General features: G+C 40.8%; 2 protein-coding genes across 2 annotated transcripts; both read right to left on the minus strand.

The window, feature by feature from the left end:
* Nucleotides 1–511: 511 nt before the first annotated feature.
* LOC130712881 (uncharacterized) lies at nt 512–3,107 on the minus strand. The gene is made up of 2 exons (XM_057562697.1): nt 1,557–3,107; nt 512–1,177 (listed from the first exon to the last, which is right to left on the minus strand). The coding sequence occupies exons 1-2, from the start codon at nt 3,105–3,107 to the stop codon at nt 512–514; spliced, it is 2,217 nt and encodes a 738-aa protein (XP_057418680.1).
* Nucleotides 3,108–15,596: 12,489 nt separating this feature from the next.
* Nucleotides 15,597–17,640, minus strand: LOC130712882 (uncharacterized). Its single transcript, XM_057562698.1, has 2 exons — nt 17,211–17,640; nt 15,597–16,327 (listed from the first exon to the last, which is right to left on the minus strand). Exons 1-2 carry the CDS (start codon nt 17,638–17,640, stop codon nt 15,597–15,599), a joined length of 1,161 nt encoding a protein of 386 aa, XP_057418681.1.
* Between the last annotated feature and the right edge of the window lie 2,589 nt (nt 17,641–20,229).

Below are 20,229 nucleotides of genomic sequence, written 5' to 3' on the forward strand. Positions count from 1 at the left end.
TGGAACGTGCGTGCGTGAAACCGTGAGTGTGAGAGGCGTGAGTGAGAGAGGGAATAAAAAGGGTGGTTAGATAAAAATAGAATAAACTGATTTATCTGATATTCAAATTATCTCTTATTAAAATAAATCAGATTTGTTATGTTTTTAAAAGATAGTGCCAACTTTTCAAAACATTCTGTTTATGGTGGCGTAATTGCGCCACAAAACTATGGAATTTGCGTGAGTATGGTGCAAAAAAATCCAGAGGATAATTCTTTGGTGCAAATGCACCATGGGCAAAGGGAAAAATGCACGAGTTCTGTGCAGAAATTGATTTTTCCAATTTTTTTTCGGTTTTTTTTTTCTTTTTCAACTAATAATACTAAAAAAACTAATGATACTAGTAATATACTCATACTAAAATAAAAAAATGAAAATAAGAAAAAAACTTACTCTACTATGCTAAATTTGCTTGGGTTGTCTCCCAAGAAGCACAATGTTATAGTCCTTATTAGACTCTTGTTCCGCATGTCTACGTTGGAGAAGCTAAGTCCAGAGTGGTCTTTCCTCTAACTATTTCACCCCCATGATATAACTTAAGTCTTTGACCATTCACGGTGAAAGCTCGTTTAGAACTTGGCTCTTCAATTTCAACAGCTTTATGAGGGAATACTTCCTTTACAATGAAAGGTCCCGACCAACGAGACTTTAATTTTCCCGGAAATAATCTTAACCTTGAGTTATAAAGTAAAACTTGTTGACCTGGGAAAAACTCTCTTCTCACAATTTTACTATCATGCCACTTCTTAGTCCTCTCCTTATAAATGCGAGAACTATCATAGGCTTGAAGCCTAAATTCATCCAACTCATTTAATTGCAAGAGTCTCTTACCACTAGCATCTTTTAAATCAAAATTCAGACATTTTGTCGCCCAATAAGCCTTATGTTCAAGTTCCACTGGCAAGTGACATGACTTCCTATAAACTAGTTGAAATGGAGAAGTTCCAATAAGATTTTTGAACGCAGTTCGGTATGCCCATAAAGTGTCGTCGAATTTCTTAGACCAATCTTTACGGGACGAACTAACCACCTTTTCTAGAATCCTTTTGAGCTCCTTATTTGAAACTTCAACTGGACCACTAGTTTGTGGGTGATAGGGGTTAGCAACCTTGTGCTTGACACCATATTTTTCTAAAGGCTAAAAAGCACTTTTGGCCCCTGATGTTTCAAGTTTGTGCAAATTCTGCCCCTACTCTATTTTTGTCGATGTTTCTACCCCTCATGTTTTCAAACAGTGCATCGTCTACCCCTCATGTTTTCAAACAGTGCACCGTCTACCCCTCCGTGAGGGGTAGACGGTGCACTGTTTGAAAACATGAGGGGTAGAAACATCGACAAAAATAGATAGGGGCAGAACTTGCACAAACTTGAAACATCAGGGGCCAAAAATGCTTTTTAGCCTTTTCTAAAAGAGATTCAAATGCTTTGTTACAAAAATGTGTTTCCCCGTCACTAATGATAGCCCTTGGAACCATGAATCTAGTGAAAATATTTTTCTTTAGAAAAGCCACTACAACCTTGGCATCATTTGTTGAGAGGGCGGAAGCTTCAACCCACTTAGAAACATAGTCTACAGCCACAAGAATGTACTGACATCTATAGGAAGCTGGGAAAGGTCCCATGAAATCGATACCCCACACGTCAAAAAGCTCAACTTCTAAAATATTTTTCAGGGGCATCTCATTCTTCCAAGAGATGTTTCCAGTTCTTTGGAGGACCTTTGTTGTTGTCCTCTCTCCACTAAAATGTCCCACATACTCAGAGCCATGGCAATGCCACAAAATATTTTCAAATTCCTCCTCAGGGACACACTTCCTTATCACTCCATCAGCACACCACCTAAACAAAAAAGGTTCCTTCCACAGATAAAATTTAACATCATGCAAAAACTTCTTCTTTTGTTGCCACGTAAAATCAGGTGGCAACACACTAGCAGCTTTATAATTAGCAAAATCAGTGTACCAAGGTAAAGAAGAAGAGTTAAGGGAAAAAAGTTTCTCATCTGGAAATTCCTCAGAAATAGGAATTAAGTTGGAATCTCCGCCTTCAATTCTTGACAAGTGGTCAGCAACACCATTGTCCTTCCCTTTCTTATCTTTGATCTCCAGATCAAATTCTTGCAGAAGTAAGATCCACCTTATCAACATGGGTTTAGAGTCCTGCTTAGACAGTAAATGCTTCAAGGCAGAGTGGTCAGTATGAACAATAACTTTAGAGCCTACCACATATGACCTAAACTTTTCACATGCAAAAACAATAGCAAGCAATTCTTTTTCAGTGGTTGTATAATTCCTTTGTGCTTCATTTAAAACCTTACTAGCATAATAAATCGCATGCAACACTTTTTCTTTCTTTTGACACAACATAGCTCCTACATCTATATCACTGGCATCACACATTATTTCAAAAGGTAAAGACCAATCAGGTGCAACTATTACAGGAGCAGTTACAAGTCTGTGTTTAATCAAATTAAAACCACTAACACAATGTTCATCAAATATGAATGGAGCATCTTTCTCAAGTAAATTTGTCATGGGTTTAGCAATTTTTGAAAAATCTTTAATGAAACTTCTATAGAAACCCGCATGACCTAAAAAACTTCGAACACCTTTTATATTAGAAGGGGGAGGGAGTTTATCAATTACTTCAATTTTTTCTCTATCCACTTCTAACCCCTTTTCAGAGACACGATGGCCAAGAACAATTCCATCTCTAACCATAAAATGGCATTTTTCCCAATTCAAAACTAAATTTGTTTCTTGGCATCGTTTCAGTACAAGAGTAAGATTATGCAAGCATTCATCAAAAGTAGGACCAAACACAGAAAAATCATCCAAGAATATTTCAATGCAGTGTTCAATAAGATCGGAGAAAATAGCAAACATACATCGTTGAAAAGTTGATGGAGCATTACAAAGCCCAAAGGGCATTCTCCTATAAGCAAACACCCCGTAGGGACAAGTAAAAGCAGTCTTCTCTTGATCTTCAGGTGCAACAACAATTTGATTATATCCAGAATAACCATCTAGAAAGCAATAATATTTATGTCCAGCTAACTTTTCAAGCATTTTATCAATAAAGGGGAGGGGGAAGTGATCTTTCCGGGTAGCTGAGTTAAGCCTCCGGTAGTCTATGAAAACTCTCCATCACGTGACTTGTCTAGTTGGGATCAATTCGTTGTTCTCATTCTGAACAACATCGATTCCCCCTTTCTTGGGAACCACTTGAACTGGACTAACTCATTCACTATCAGAAATCGGGTAAATGATACCCGCATCAAGTAATTTTATTACCTCTTTTCTCACCACCTCTTTCATTGTTGGATTAAGTCTCCTTTGAGGTTGGACCACAGGCTTATATTCATTTTCCATTAATATTTTATGCATGCAAATTGTGGGGCTTATTCCCTTAATGTCATCAATAGTCCAGCCCAAAGCTGACTTGTGCTTTCTCAGAACACGCAACTGTAAGATCAAGTTTTGATCTAGTAGTACAACTCTATGTTTTGATGATTACAAGTTAACCTTTTGATATGAACAATTGTGGTACTCTAACGTGTTTTTCTGAGTGTGCTATTTGCAGGTTCTGACCTCAACTCAATCTCACACAAATCAGAAGCACTGTGTATAAAGAGTGACCCAAGCAACGCTTTCGCATTCACCATGTTCAGTATGAACAGTGGAAAAGCTTCAGAAGTTCTGAAGTTATACAAACTCTGATGTGAACTCAGTCACTAGAAGTTCTGAAGATCCAGAAAGTCTGATAACCAAGAAACACTGAAGGCTCAGATGTTCTGATGGTGTAGAAGACTCTGAAGATCCAGAAGCTGAATAGTGGAAACTCTGAAGTCCAGAAGCAAGAAACTCTGAAGGCCATGTTCTTCCCTCTGAGTTCAGAATCAGAAGATACAATGGTCAGAGGATCTGTGCTTTCCCTCTGACTCTGATCAACCGGCTTCACAAGTTCCAATATGAAGCATTCCTCTGATCAGAAGTCTCCTAGGTTTAAAGGTCGCGTCGCTATCCAAGTACAAAAGCTACTGTACCTTCCTGACGACCTACCTAACGTTCTCAGCCACAGCAGAAGCTGGATTTTCCAGAACTGCCCTCCAACGGTAGCATTTCCCATGCATTGCTCAACCCTAATCCTTGGAGTATATAAAGAGGCTGAAGACTGAAAGAAACGGCTAGAAGAAGCATTCACATACGCAAGATATATTCAACAATCTTCTAAGTTTTCTTTCATCTGAAATTCATTGAGTTTACTATTAGCTTTTTAGAAGCAAATCTCTTGTAAACAATTCTTTGATAAACAGTTTGTTTAGTTCCTTTAGGAGATCAAGGCTGATCGGATCCTAGAGAAGACTAAGAGAGTGAATCTTAGTGTGAGCTAAGTCAGTGTAATTGTTAGTCACTTGTAGGTTTCAAGTGCAGTTGTAACTCTTACCTGATTAGTGGATTGCCTTCATTCTAAGAAGGAAGAAATCACCTTAACGGGTGGACTGGAGTAGCTTGAGTGATTTATCAAGTGAACCAGGATAAAATCCTTGTGTGCTTTTCTATCTCTTATCTTTAGCACTTAAGTTCTCAAAAGATTTGTCAAAATCTTTAAGGTGGAAGTTCTATACTGAAAACGTTATTCAAACCCCCCCCCCTTTCTACCGTTTTTCATACCTTCAATTGGTATCAGAGCGCAAGTTCTGATTACCACACCTAACAGTGTTCAGTGATCCGGGCCGGTGTGAAAAACAATGGCTGCCACCACCAGTGAAACTCAAAGAGATGGTTACAATGCAAAGCCTCCTATGTTCGACGGTCAAAGGTTCGAATATTGGAAAGATAGACTGGAAAGTTTCTTTCTGGGTTTCGATGCAGATCTCTGGGATATTATTGTGGATGGCTACGAGCGTCCAGTTGATGCAGATGGCAAGAAGATCCCAAGGTCAGAGATGACTGCAGATCAAAAGAAGCTGTACTCACAACATCACAAAGCAAGAGCAATTCTTCTAAGTGCTATTTCCTATCAAGAGTACCAGAAGATTACAGATCGTGAGTTTGCAAAAGGCATTTTCGAATCTCTGAAGATGTCTCATGAAGGAAACAAGAAAGTCAAAGAATCAAAGGCATTGTCTTTGATCCAAAAGTATGAATCCTTCATCATGGAGCCAAATGAGTCCATTGAAGAAATGTTCTCCAGATTTCAGTTGCTTGTAGCTGGCATACGACCTCTCAACAAGAGCTACACAACAAAAGATCATGTCATAAGGGTCATCAGGTGTCTTCCTGAAAGTTGGATGCCTTTGGTGACTTCAATAGAGCTCACGAGAGACGTTGAGAATATGAGTTTAGAAGAACTCATCAGCATTTTGAAATGCCATGAGCTGAAGCGCTCAGAGATGCAAGATCTGAGGAAAAAGTCCATAGCCTTGAAATCCAAATCTGAAAAGGCTAAGGTTGAGAAGTCAAAAGCTCTTCAAGCTGAAGAAGAGGAATCTGAAGAAGCATCAGAAGATTCTGATGAAGATGAGCTGACTCTGATCTCCAAGAGACTCAATCGCATCTGGAAGCACAGGCAGAGCAAATACAAAGGCTCTGGAAAGGCAAGAGGAAAGTCTGAATCCTCAGGTCAGAAGAAGTCCTCGCTTAAGGAAGTCACATGCTTTGAGTGCAAAGAATCAGGGCACTACAAAAGTGACTGTCCAAGATTGAAGAAGGACAAGAAGCCAAAGAAGCACTTCAAGACGAAGAAGAGTCTGATGGTGACATTTGATGAATCAGAGTCAGAGGATGTTGACTCTGATGGTGAAGTCCAAGGACTCATGGCTATTGTCAAAGACAAAGGAGCAGAGTCAAAGGAAGCTGTTGACTCTGACTCAGAATCAGAAGGAGATCCTAACTCAGACGATGAAAATGAGGTATTCGCTTCTTTCTCTACCTCTGAACTGAAACATGCATTGTCTGATATCATGGATAAGTATAACTCCTTATTGTCTAAGCATAAGAAGCTGAAAAAGAACTTATCTGCTGTTTCCAAAACTCCTTCTGAACATGAGAAAATTATTTCTGATTTGAAAAATGATAATCATGCTTTGATCAATTCTAACTCTGTGCTTAAGAACCAGATTGCTAAGTTAGAAGAAATTGTTGCCTGTGATGCCTCTGATTGTAGAAATGAATCTAAGTATGAAAAGTCTTTTCAAAGATTCCTAGCTAAAAGCGTGGATAGAAGCTTAATGGCTTCAATGATCTATGGCGTAAGCAGAAATGGAATGCATGGCATTGGCTATTCTAAACCAATTAGAAATGAGCCCTCTGTGTCTAAAGCTAAATCCTTGTATGAATGCTTTGTTCCCTCTGGTACCATATTGCCTGATCCTGTACCTGCTAAAGTTGCTAAAAACCCTCTTAAAAAGGGATCTTTCTCTATGACTAAATATCATGCAAATATTCCTTTAAAATATCATGTTGAGACACCCAAGGTGATCAGAACCTCTGGGGTAACTAACAAGAGAGGACCCAGAAAGTGGGTACCTAAGGACAAGATTATCTATGTTGCAGATATCCTTGATAGCTCCACTGAAACACCAATCATGGTATCTGGACAGTGGATGCTCGCGTCACATGACGGGAGAAAGGCGTATGTTCCGAGAGCTGAAACTTAAGCCTGGAGGCGAAGTTGGCTTTGGAGGAAATGAAAAGGGTAAAATTGTTGGTACTGGTACTATTTGTGTAGATAGTAGTCCATGCATTGATAATGTGTTATTGGTAGACGGCTTAACACATAACTTATTGTCTATAAGTCAATTAGCTGACAAGGGTTATGATGTTATATTCAATCAAAAGTCCTGCCGGGCTGTAAGTCAGATCGATGGCTCTGTTCTGTTTAACAGCAAGAGGAAGAACAACATCTATAAGATCAGATTATCTGAGTTGGAGGCTCAGAATGTGAAGTGCCTTCTGTCTGTTAATGAAGAGCAGTGGGTATGGCATAGACGGTTAGGGCATGCCAGTATGAGAAAGATTTCTCAGCTGAGCAAGCTAAACCTTGTCAGGGGCTTACCCAATCTGAAGTTCGCTTCAGACGCTCTTTGTGAAGCATGTCAGAAAGGCAAATTCACAAAAGTCCCTTTCAAGGCAAAGAATGTTGTCTCAACCTCAAGGCCGTTGGAACTTCTGCATATCGACCTTTTTGGACCAGTGAAAACTGAGTCTATAGGTGGCAAGAGATATGGGATGGTTATCGTTGATGACTATAGCCGCTGGACATGGGTAAAGTTTCTAACCCGCAAGGATGAGTCTCATGCTGTGTTCTCTACCTTCATTGCTCAAGTGCAAAACGAGAAGGCTTGTAGGATTGTGCGTGTCAGAAGTGACCATGGTGGAGAGTTTGAGAATGACAAGTTTGAGAGTCTGTTTGATTCCTATGGAATTGCACATGATTTCTCTTGTCCCAGAACTCCTCAACAAAATGGTGTTGTTGAGAGGAAGAACAGAACTCTTCAGGAGATGGCTAGAACCATGCTCCAAGAAACTGGCATGGCTAAGCACTTTTGGGCAGAGGCAGTAAATACAGCATGTTACATTCAGAACAGAATCTCTGTGAGACCAATTCTGAATAAGACTCCTTATGAATTGTGGAAGAACATAAAACCCAACATTTCTTATTTTCATCCTTTTGGCTGTGTTTGTTATGTTCTCAATACTAAGGATAGATTGCATAAATTTGATGCTAAGTCTTCTAAGTGTCTATTACTAGGTTACTCTGAGAGATCTAAAGGTTTTAGATTTTATAATACTGATGCTAAGACTATTGAAGAATCTATTCATGTTAGATTTGACGATAAGCTTGACTCTGACCAGTCAAAGCTAGTTGAAAAGTTTGCAGATTTAAGCATTAATGTTTCTGACAAAGGCAAAGCTCCAGAGGAAGATGAGCAAGAGGAAGATGAACCAGAGGAAGAAGCTGGTCCCTCTAACTCACAAACTCTGAAGAAGAGCAGAATCACTGCAGCTCACCCTAAGGAATTGATTCTGGGCAACAAAGACGAACCAGTCAGAACCAGATCTGCCTTCAGACCTTCTGAAGAGACCTTGCTCAGTCTGAAAGGATTGGTGTCCTTAATTGAACCCAAGTCCATAGATGAAGCTCTTCAGGACAAGGATTGGATTCTGGCCATGGAAGAAGAACTGAATCAATTTTCCAAGAACGATGTTTGGAGCTTAGTGAAGAAGCCTGAGAGTGTCCATGTTATTGGAACGAAGTGGGTATTCAGAAACAAGCTGAATGAGAAAGGAGATGTAGTCAGAAACAAGGCAAGGCTAGTTGCTCAAGGCTACAGCCAGCAGGAAGGAATAGACTACACTGAAACATTTGCTCCAGTAGCAAGACTGGAGGCAATCAGACTGTTGATCTCTTTCTCAGTCAATCACAACATAGTTCTACATCAGATGGACGTAAAGAGTGCCTTCCTAAATGGTTATATCTCAGAGGAAGTCTATGTTCATCAACCCCCAGGTTTTGAAGATGAGAAGAAACTAGACCATGTGTTCAAATTGAAGAAATCACTCTACGGTCTGAAGCAAGCTCCCAGAGCATGGTATGAGAGACTTAGCTCATTCCTTCTGGAGAATGAGTTTGTAAGGGGTAAAGTAGATACAACTCTTTTTTGCAAGACTTATAAAGATGATATCTTAATTGTGCAAATTTATGTTGATGATATTATATTTGGTTCTGCTAATCAATCTCTATGCAAAGAATTTTCTGAGATGATGCAGGCTGAATTTGAGATGAGTATGATGGGAGAATTAAAGTACTTTCTGGGAATACAAGTTGATTAAACACCAGAAGGAACATATATCCATCAGAGCAAGTACACTAAAGAACTTCTGAAGAAGTTCAATATGCTGGAATCTACAGTGGCCAAGACTCCAATGCATCCTACATGCATTCTGGAGAAAGAAGATAAAAGTGGTAAAGTATGTCAGAAGCTCTATCGTGGCATGATAGGTTCACTTCTATACTTAACTGCATCTAGGCCAGACATACTATTTAGTGTTCATTTATGTGCTCGATTCCAATCAGATCCAAGGGAAACCCACTTAACTGTTGTTAAGAGGATCCTAAGGTATCTGAAAGGCACCACTAACCTTGGCTTGATGTATAAGAAAACATCAGAGTATAAGCTTTCAGGTTACTGTGATGCTGATTATGCTGGAGATAGAACAGAGAGAAAAAGTACTTCTGGAAATTGTCAATTTCTGGGAAGCAATCTAGTCTCATGGGCAAGCAAGAGGCAATCAACCATTGCACTATCAACTGCAGAGGCAGAATATATCTCAGCAGCAATATGCAGCACTCAGATGCTCTGGATGAAACATCAGCTGGAGGATTATCAGATCCTTGAGAGCAATATCCCAATCTATTGTGATAACACTGCTGCAATCTCATTGAGTAAGAATCCTATCTTGCATTCAAGGGCAAAGCACATTGAGGTAAAGTATCACTTTATTAGAGATTATGTACAGAAGGGCGTACTTCTTCTGAAGTTTGTTGATACTGACCATCAATGGGCAGATATCTTTACAAAGCCCTTAGCAGAGGATAGATTTAATTTTATTCTGAAAAATCTAAACATGGACTTTTGTCCAGAGTGAAGATGGATCAGAACCTCTGACTATGATACTTCTTGATCAGAAGATGTCTAGTCCAGAAGGTAACTCAATCAGAGTGTGTGAACCCACTGGTACTGACTCTGAAGCTGAGACAACAACACGTGTGTCAGTATTTCTGATGCATAGTTCCTTGTGCCCGTGTGACAGTCTGTTATGATTGCGTGTAGATATGCTTCTCTCCTGTGTGTGATTTGTGTATTTTACTGTTACTATCTATCTTTAATTTTCAACCGTTGATCTTAAAGTGCTTTTTAAATCAACAACGGTTATTTGATAAAACCCTCTATACACACACGATCTCGTTCACTTCCGGTTTTTACTCTCGCTCTCTCTGCTTTTTCAAAACCGCCTTTTCTCGATTTCTCTCTCGATCTCTCTTCATCTTTCAACCTTCATCTTCTACCTCAAACCTTCAACCACTTCAAAAATGGTGAGACAAACCAGAAGATCTACTGCAGATGCACCTCAGTTCCCTCACATGGTAGTTGGTCTGGCAACGGGTCAAAGGGGCCCTGAGAATCCGACACAAGATCCAGTTCAAGCTCAAGACCAGAGTGTTCCAATTGCAGAACGGGGCTGTGCCGTTCACTGTGTATATCCTCCTGAGGAACTCCAAGTCCTGGCAGAATGGAGATTCAACCTCGACAACCTGGCTACAAATGGGTATGATCTTCGTCCTGAAGTCCAAGCTCAAGGTTGGGGAAATTACTTCAACAGACTTCGAGGACCGGTGTATGATAGATTGGTCAAGGAATTCTGGAAGCACGCCGACTGCGATGATACTCAGGTGGTATCTCACATTCTCGGAAGAAGGATCATCATCACGGAGAAGTCCTTCGTGAACTTGCTGGGTGCAGACACTGCTTATGGGTATCGTTTCCAACTCACGGAATCGAAGCTGAAACCCAGCACCAAGGATACAATCAACCAGGCCCTGTACACCACCTTCAAACCGGGCAAGACGAGTTACAAGGTGATGGACCTTCATCCCAAACTCAGGATCTGGCACAAGATCCTACTCCACTGCATAAACCAGAGACCGAAGGGCAGTTCTCCAGACTACATCAACTTCAACCAGAAGGTGATGTTGTTCTTCATCCAAGACCAGAAGAAGATCTGCCTTCCCTACTTCCTGTTCTCCTACTTGAAGGAATGCATCCGGAAGTCTCGCACCACTGCCTCCATCAAGTCAGCAATCAAATATATCCCCTTTGGGAGGCTGCTCTCAGACTTTCTCATTGAAAGCAACCTGGTGCAAGATCTGGTCAATGCTGGATGTGTAGAGGATCTGAGCACCATTGTCAGTGATGTCTTCACTGCAAATTCTCTGAAGAAGATGGGTTTGGTCCAGAAGAAGATTGCTCCTGCTCATGAAGACACATCTTCTGAGATCAGAAGCAGAAGGATGCCTCTGAATGACTATCCTCTGTGGACACAGGCAGACAATCCTGACGCCATCAGGTGCTATGTTGAAGACCTCAGGGCTCAAGGATTCGAAATTGATCTTGATGATTTCGTCAGCAGACTGCCGCCAGCTCCAGAGTTTCCTTCTCCTCCCAAGAAGAAAGCTCAGAGGAAGATGCTACTGGACGAATCTTCTGAGGAATCCGATGTCCCTCTGGTCACAAAGAAGAAGAGAAAGCCTGATGATGGTGATGATAGTGATAATGAGGATGGTCCTCCTAAGAAGAAGAAGAAGCAGGTCAGAATCGTGGTGAAGCCTACTCGGGTGGAACCAGCTGCTGAAGTGGTCAGAAGGACTGAACCTCCTGCCAGAGTGACTAGATCATCAGCACATTCAAGTAAGCCTGCACTTGCTTCTGATGATGATTTGAATTTATTTGATGCACTCCCTATTTCTGCCATGCTCAAACACTCCTCAAATCCCCTCACTCCTATTCCTGAATCCCAACCAGCTGCACAAACCACCTCTCCACCACATTCCCCAAGATCTTCCTTCATTCAACCTTCCCCTACTGAAGCACCTCTCTGGAATTTGCTTCAGGACCAATCCTCTAGGTCAGAAGAACCAACCTCTCTCATTACCATCCCGTACGACCCATTATCTTCTGAACCCATCATCCATGAACAACCAGAGCCCAACCAAACAGAACCACAACCCAGAACGTCTGATCACTCTGTTCCCAGAGCATCAGCACGTCCTGCTGCCAGAACCACGGATACCGACTCTTCCACAGCCTATACACCTGTATCCTTCCCAACCAATGTTGCTGATTCTTCTCCCTCCAATAACTCTGAATCCATTAGAAAATTCATGGAGGTTAGAAAAGAAAAGGTGTCTACCTTAGAGGAATATTACCTCACTTGTCCAAGCCCTAGGAGATATCCTGGCCCTAGACCTGAACGTCTAGTTGACCCAGATGAACCTATCTTGGCCAATCCTTTACAAGAGGCAGACCCCTTGGCTCAACAAGCTCACCCTGCCCCTGACCAACAAGAGCCTATTCAACCAGAACCTGAACCCGAACAATCAGTGTCTAACCAATCCTCGGTTAGATCACCCCATCCTCTGGTTGAAACTTCAGACCCTCACCTTGGAACCTCTGAACCCAATGCTCAAATGATTAACATTGGTTCTCCACAAGGTGCCTCTGAAGCTCATAGCAGCAATCACCCAGCCTCTCCTGAAACCAACCTCTCCATAATTCCCTATACTCACCTCCAACCCACATCTCTCTCTGAGTGCATCAATATTTTCTATCATGAAGCCTCCTTGAGGCTCCGCAATGTGCACGGTCAGACTGACCTCAGTGAGAATGCTGAACGTGTGGCTGATGAGTGGAACAATCTGGGCACTTGGCTAGTGGCTCAAGTTCCAATTATGATGCAGCTCCTGCATGCAGAGGGAAGTCAGAGCATTGAGGCTGCAAAGCAAAGGTTTGCTCGAAGGGTGGCTCTTCATGAACAAGAACAGAGAAATAAGCTTCTTGAAGCTATTGAAGAAGCCAAGAGAAAGAAGGCTCAAGCAGAAGAAGCTGCACGTCTAGCAGCAGCTCAAGCTGAACAGGCCAGACTAGAGGCAGAGCGACTTGAAGCTGAGGCTGAAGCTCTTAGATGCCAAGCACTTACACCAGTTGTGTTTACTCCTGCTGCTTCTGCTTCCATTCCAGATCCTCAAGCTGCTCAGAATGTTCCTTCCAGTTCTGCTCAGACAAGCTCATCCAGACTCGACATCATGGAACAGCGTCTTGACATTCATGAATCCATGCTGATTGAGATGAAGCACATGATGATGGAACTTCTGCGACGATCTGACAAACCTTAGTTTTAGGATCTCTTCATTTTCTTTCTTTTTCTTTAACTTTGTTTTATTTTTTGTTAAACTCTGTTTCTTTTTACTTATTTATTCTCTTTGTTCGTTTGTGATTATATATGCATATATATATATATTTGTGTCACATATGTTTGCAAAAATCTTTTTATTCATCCTTTCTTTATGTTTACATCATACATTCTTTCCCTAAAATCTAGAATGGAGGATCCCTCCTCATTCTTCTGCACTCCTGGCGCTGCTCTGACCTATCCTTCTCCAGACGCTCCAGTACATGCTGGATGTTGCTGAGCCTGTCCTTTAGCTCATCCCTCTCCAGAATCTCTTCTGAAGTCCTGAGCTTCTCTTCCAAACTTTCTTTTTCTTCCAGCAGCTTGAGTTCAAGCCGGCTGAGTTCTTGCACCTCCTCAACGAAGGCAAGAAATTCCCTCAGGTCTCTCTCCAACTCTGGACGCAGGTCCTCTTCCAGCAGTGTCCGTGTTAGCTCCGAGATGGTCGTTGTACCCTCTGGATGCCTGATGTTCAGGAACAAGTCCTCCTCAAAGGCCTTCTTCCTCAGCTCTTCTAGTGCTACGTTGTATGATGCCATTTTTTTTTCTTTACTGAAAATTGTTCGAGGTGTGAAGCTTACCTTTCTCTCCAACGCTTTATATAGGCTTCACTTTCTCTCTGAAAGTTAATGCTCTTACGGTTTCTCGAGGTTAAGTTCTTGGTAACTGACCCTTCTCTTTACTCACTTGACCGGTGGTAAACGTTCTTCTCGTGCATTAACTCTTCTATTTATTTCGCCTAACTCTGATTCTTGCATCGTTTTCGTTTCCTTTAAACTTAGACCTTCTCTAAGGGGGAGTACCTTGTACTTCAAGCTAAGTTTTTCACACCCCAAGCTTTTTGCTTATGACAAAAAGGGGGAGTAAACCCAGTTTTTGATGTGTAAGATGTGTTAGTGTGATTTATTTTTCTTTTGGAGATTTTAAGAGTTCCACCTTCATGACCATAGATGTGTCACTGGGCAAATACAAGGAATACATTTCACTTCTTCTGAAGTGATTATAAGTTGACTCTGATACCCAAGACTCTGATACCTTGTCCGTGACTCTGATTACTTATGCGCTCTGATTATTCGATTTTCATCTATGTCATAAGTTTTTCACTCTGAACTCTTATATTATTTAGCTCAGAATCTAGACTTTACTAACGTTTTCATCAAGTATTAGATTCAGGGGGAGCTAAGCTCAGAATCAAGCAGTGACTTGAATTCAGAATGAGCAAGATAAACTATTCACATCAGGATAAGTCTTATTCTATATCTCTAAACTCTGAGTGAATTCAGTTTAATGTTTAAGAATTGTTCATCAAAAATCTTAGTTTTGTCATCATCAAAAAGGGGGAGATTGTAAGATCAAGTTTTGATCTAGTAGTACAACTCTATGTTTTGATGATTACAAGTTAACCTTTTGATATGAACAATTGTGGTACTCTAACGTGTTTTTCTGAGTGTGCTATTTGCAGGTTCTGACCTCAACTCAATCTCACACAAATCAGAAGCACTGTGTATAAAGAGTGACCCAAGCAACGCTTTCGCATTCACCATGTTCAGTATGAACAGTGGAAAAGCTTCAGAAGTTCTGAAGTTATACAAACTCTGATGTGGACTCAGTCACTAGAAGTTCTGAAGATCCAGAAAGTCTGATAACCAAGAAACACTGAAGGCTCAGATGTTCTGATGGTGTAGAAGACTCTGAAGATCCAGAAGCTGAATAGTGGAAACTCTGAAGTCCAGAAGCAAGAAACTCTGAAGGCCATGTTCTTCCCTCTGAGTTCAGAATCAGAAGATACAATGGTCAGAGGATCTGTGCTTTCCCTCTGACTCTGATCAACCGGCTTCACAAGTTCCAATATGAAGCATTCCTCTGATCAGAAGTCTCCTAGGTTTAAAGGTCGCGTCGCTATCCAAGTACAAAAGCTACTGTACCTTCCTGACGACCTACCTAACGTTCTCAGCCACAGCAGAAGCTGGATTTTCCAGAACTGCCCTCCAACGGTAGCATTTCCCATGCATTGCTCAACCCTAATCCTTGGAGTATATAAAGAGGCTGAAGACTGAAAGAAACGGCTAGAAGAAGCATTCACATACGCAAGATATATTCAACAATCTTCTAAGTTTTCTTTCATCTGAAATTCATTGAGTTTACTATTAGCTTTTTAGAAGCAAATCTCTTGTAAACAATTCTTTGATAAACAGTTTGTTTAGTTCCTTTAGGAGATCAAGGCTGATCGGATCCTAGAGAAGACTAAGAGAGTGAATCTTAGTGTGAGCTAAGTCAGTGTAATTGTTAGTCACTTGTAGGTTTCAAGTGCAGTTGTAACTCTTACCTGATTAGTGGATTGCCTTCATTCTAAGAAGGAAGAAATCACCTTAACGGGTGGACTGGAGTAGCTTGAGTGATTTATCAAGTGAACCAGGATAAAATCCTTGTGTGCTTTTCTATCTCTTATCTTTAGCACTTAAGTTCTCAAAAGATTTGTCAAAATCTTTAAGGTGGAAGTTCTATACTGAAAACGTTATTCAAACCCCCCCTTTCTACCGTTTTTCATACCTTCAGCAACAACTTCTCTTCTTCAAGAAGGGAAGGAGACTTGTTAATAATAACAGGTTTAGATTCACCCTCTTCAAGATAGACATACTTGAGAGTAAAGGGTAATTGTTTCAATTCAGCCTTATCTTTCTTTTCGGAACTTTCCTCATCTCTATGGAGTTCCTCTATCAAATTCCTCCTATGGTGGTATTGGTTGAGGGAATCTAGTTGTCCTATGGCAGCACTCACCTCTTCTTCCTCAAAATCTAGATCATCTAACTCTATTACTTCCATCATCACAGCCTCGTAAGGATCCTTCATAGAGATTCTCATAAATTCCTTACACACAAACTCATCCACTACTTCGACTCTAAACACATCTTCTTCCTTGTTTGGGTGTTTCATATTCTTCCACACATAAAATGTTACTCTCTCATCAGCTACTCTAAGGTCCATGGTTCCCAATTCTACATCTATTAACGCCCTTCCAGTAGCTAGGAATGGTCTACCTAAAATGAGAGGGACCCTAGTATCTTCTTCCATATCTAACACCACAAAGTCCACAGGGAAAACAAATTTATCAACTCGCACTAACACATCCTCCACTACTCCATAGGGTGTCTTAAGTGACCTATCAGCTAACTGGAGAGAGATCATAGTAGGGGTGACTTCTCCTATATCTAACCGTTCAAACATGGTCAAAGGCATCAAATTAATGCTAGCACCTAGATCACACAAAGCTCTTCCTACAGTTAGACCTTCTATGTCAACAGATATTGTGAAGCTACCAGGATCTTTTATTTAGGAGGAAGCTTCCTCTGCAGAATAGCACTGCATTCCTCAGTTAACATTATAGTTTCACTCTCATCACTTAACTTCCTTCTCCTTGACAAAATATATTTCATAAACTTAGCATAAGAGGGCATTTGCTCCAATGCTTCAGAAAAAGGAATGTTAATTTGAAGCTTCTTAAAAACTTCTAAAAATTTTGAAAACTGTTTTTCCAAATTCTTTTTTACTAAAGCATTGGGAAAAGGAATTTTGCCACAGCAAGCAGGACTTTTCTTTTCTTTATTCTCACTCACTATCATATTTTCACTCTGATCTTTTTCTTTACTTATTGATTCAGATTCACATTTATTTCTAGCCTCACTCTTATTCTTTTCACTATCTTTTTTCTTTTCAATTTCATGCATAACTTTTCCACTTCTTTAATTTTTCTAGTGAGGGTGTTGTTGCGCCCCCTTCTGGTTTTTCTCCCTTGCAGGATTGGGCTTTTGGCTGGTTTTTTCTCTGTCCTTGCGGGTTTGGCTGTTGTCGGGTGGGCTTTTGGAGGCTTTCAGGTGCTTATTCGGTTTTTCTCTTAGGCGTTGGGGGCTTTTTATTCTCCGGGTCTTGGGGTTCTTTTGTTTTTCTTTTATTTTCTTTCTGGCTTAGGGTGCTTATTCGGGTTTTTTTTAGCCAGCTTTTTGTTCCCTTTGAGGAGGGGTGATGAATCTTGTCTATTTCCTCATCTATTTATGAAGATATATATATTTTTGCTTTCTAAAAAAAAAAACTTTCCACTTCTTAGAGTAACAGCATAAATATTCTCCCTAGGATTAGGCACAGTGTTACTAGAAAACATACCTGGAGGTATCTCAGATAATTGTTTGGAAATTTGACCGACCTGATTCTCCAAATTTTTGATTGAAGCCTCCTGATTCTTAAAGTTATTTCTGGACTCATTGATGAAGCTATATGTGGACACCTGAAGCTTGCTAGTAGCTTGTGCCAGTTCTCCCACAATCTCTTCCAGGCTCTTCTTTCCAATTTCTTGCTCTTGAGAGGATGGAGGTTTTTGATCTTGACTATAACCCCTTTGATTAGAGTATTGCCTCGAATTTCCAGACTTGTCTTGATCTCTCCATGAGAAGTTAGGGTGATTTCTCCAACCCGGATTGTAAGTATTTGAGTAAGGGTTGTTTTGAGGATTACCTATTACCTTCACTTCCTCATCAAATTCAGCATCTTCAACACTTGGTTTCCGACCATCCAAACGTTGTACAATGGAATCCATCTTTTGTGACAACTTCCTGTTGGAGGCGAGAACATCATCATTTGTTCCAACTTCATGCACACTTTCCCGGTTCTCTCTATCATAATTTGACTATGAAGATCTAGTGGCCAAATTGTCGATGATCTCAAGAGCTCTGTGTGCAGGCAATGAATCAAATGCACTATTATTTGCTGCGTCCAACATACCTCTCGCGTACTCACGCAATGATGAGTAAAATTTGTCCACTTGTTCACCAGCAGAAATATTATGACCTGGACACTTCCTCAGAAGTTCTTGGAAACGCTCCCAAGCCTCATACAAATTTTCAGATTTGCTTTGTCTAAATGCATAAATTTCCTGCTTCGCCTTTCTGATGCGTGTGGATGGAAAGAATTTGGCGATAAATTTTTCCGCCAAGTCCTCCCATGTTCGAATGCTGTTAGGGGGTTGTGACCTCAACCAATCTTCTGCAGCATCCTTCAAAGTATAGTGAAAAAGAATCATCCGGACTGTATCCAAGCTGACTTCACGCCTTTTCATAAACTCACAATGTCTGGTGAATCTGTCCATGTGAGCATGCGGATCCTCAGTAGCTTTACCTCCAAATTGATGCTGGCTCACCAACTGAATGTAATGATGTGGAATCTGAAAGTTATCTGTATGTCTGCTGGAAGGACAACGCTGCCCTCATATGTATAGCTCATACGAGGAGCAGTGATTTCCCTCAACGATTTCTGAGTGTCACGTTCAGCTTCTTCCTCTTTCTGGCGAAGGATCCAAGCTTGAACTTCAGTTTCCACTCTCGCTTCATACTCAGCTCTGATTCTCTCTTCATACTCAGCTCGATTTCTTGCTTCATCTTGTGCTTCTTCCATTGCAGCGGTTGCTTTGGCTTGGCCCTTCTTCTTCCTCTGTTGTGCACGATTAGATCGACAAGTTCTTTCGATTTCTAGATCAATTAACAAAGATTCAAGACTGACTATACCTCGCATGCACTAACAAACAGAAGTTAGTAATACCCGCACAAGAGAGTTAAAGTAAAAGTCCTAACAAATAGATTCAGAAAAATTAGAAAATAAACTAAACACTTGATCGTATTTTGGCCTGCGAAGCTGGTTTGGGTGCACCGAGATGGTAATGTTGTTGCAGATTGGGTGGCAAAGAAAGAGTCTTCAATGGCCATCCTTGGAGTCCAGATTGTGGAGCTCCCGGCGCCGGATGTAGAAGTCTTGCTCTTGCAAGACTCATTAGCCTTGTAGTTTTGCTCTTATTTTATTAATTTTCCGAAGCACCAAAATAAATATAGTTGTATGATATGTGTTGCTGAAACAAGGATGTTTATCGTTAGCATTGTAAGACCAAGTTTTGGTCAGGTGGTACAACTCTATGTTTTGATGATAACAAGTTTATTATTATGTATGAACAATTATGGTACTCTAACGTTTGTCTCTTTAAGTTGTGACAAACAGGCTCTGGCTCTGATTCAAAAACAATATATTATTCAGAACTTGAAGACCAAGAGTAACCAGCACAACGCTTCTGCACTTAACTACGTTCTTCTGAAAGGTAGCAAACGCTTCAGACGCTCTGAAGATTATAAGCTCTGATGTGGACTCTGAACGATCCAAGCTCTGAAGTTCTGAAGACCAAATGTTCTGAGGAACGGTCCAGAAGCTGAAGACTCGGAAGCTCTGAAGTCCAAGAGTAAGCTGGCTCTCAAGACCAGAAGCACTTCATGCTCAGAAGGCCAGATGTTCTAATGAACAGTCCAGAAGCAGAAGTTTTGATGATCTGAAGATCCAAGCTTCGCTCTGACTCTGATCACACAAGATTCACAAGTTCCAACATGAAGCGACGCCAAGATCAAGAGTCAACTAGGCTGAGGCATTGTCACTGTCATTCGTACAAAAGCTATTGTACTATTCTGACTGCCTTACCTACGACGTTCAGCCATAGCAGGCTCTGGAAATTCCAGAACTGCCCTCCAACAGATAGATTCATCCAACGGATACACATTCTAAACCTTGGAGTATTTAAAGGCTGAAGACTGGAGAAATCAACTAAGAAACTTTGCACATACAAGTGAAATACTCTCAACGAATATCTTAGCAATATTTCTTCTTTGTTCTTATTGTGCTTACTTCTGCTTATTAAGAAGCATCTCTTTGTAAACCGAACTCTTTCACAAACTTTGTTTGTAGATTCCTTGAGAGACCAGTGAGGTCAGAATTCTTGAGAAGACTAAGGCAAGGTTGTCTTAGTGCTGCTAGTTCATTGTATTGTTAGTCACTGAGCAGGTTGCTAGTGCAATTGTAATAATCATTGAATAGTGAATTGCCTTCATTCTAAGAAGGAAGAGATCACCTTAATGGGTGGACTGGATTAGCTTGAGGGATTTATCAAGTGAACCAGGATAAAATCATTGTGTGCTTTTCTCCTTCCCTTAACTCTTACATCTTGTGATCTTTAGTCCGAAAAGATTATCCTTAATCTTAGAGGAAAATTTCAAAAAAGCTTAAAACCCTATTCAAACCCCCCTCCCCCCCCCCCTTTTCTAGTGTTTTTCATACCTTCAAGCATACTAACTCCAGCTCGTGATTCCAGATAAAG

This window comes from Lotus japonicus, chromosome 4 (genome assembly GCF_012489685.1).
Source record: "Lotus japonicus ecotype B-129 chromosome 4, LjGifu_v1.2".
In the NCBI taxonomy this organism is placed as follows: Eukaryota; Viridiplantae; Streptophyta; class Magnoliopsida; order Fabales; family Fabaceae; genus Lotus; species Lotus japonicus.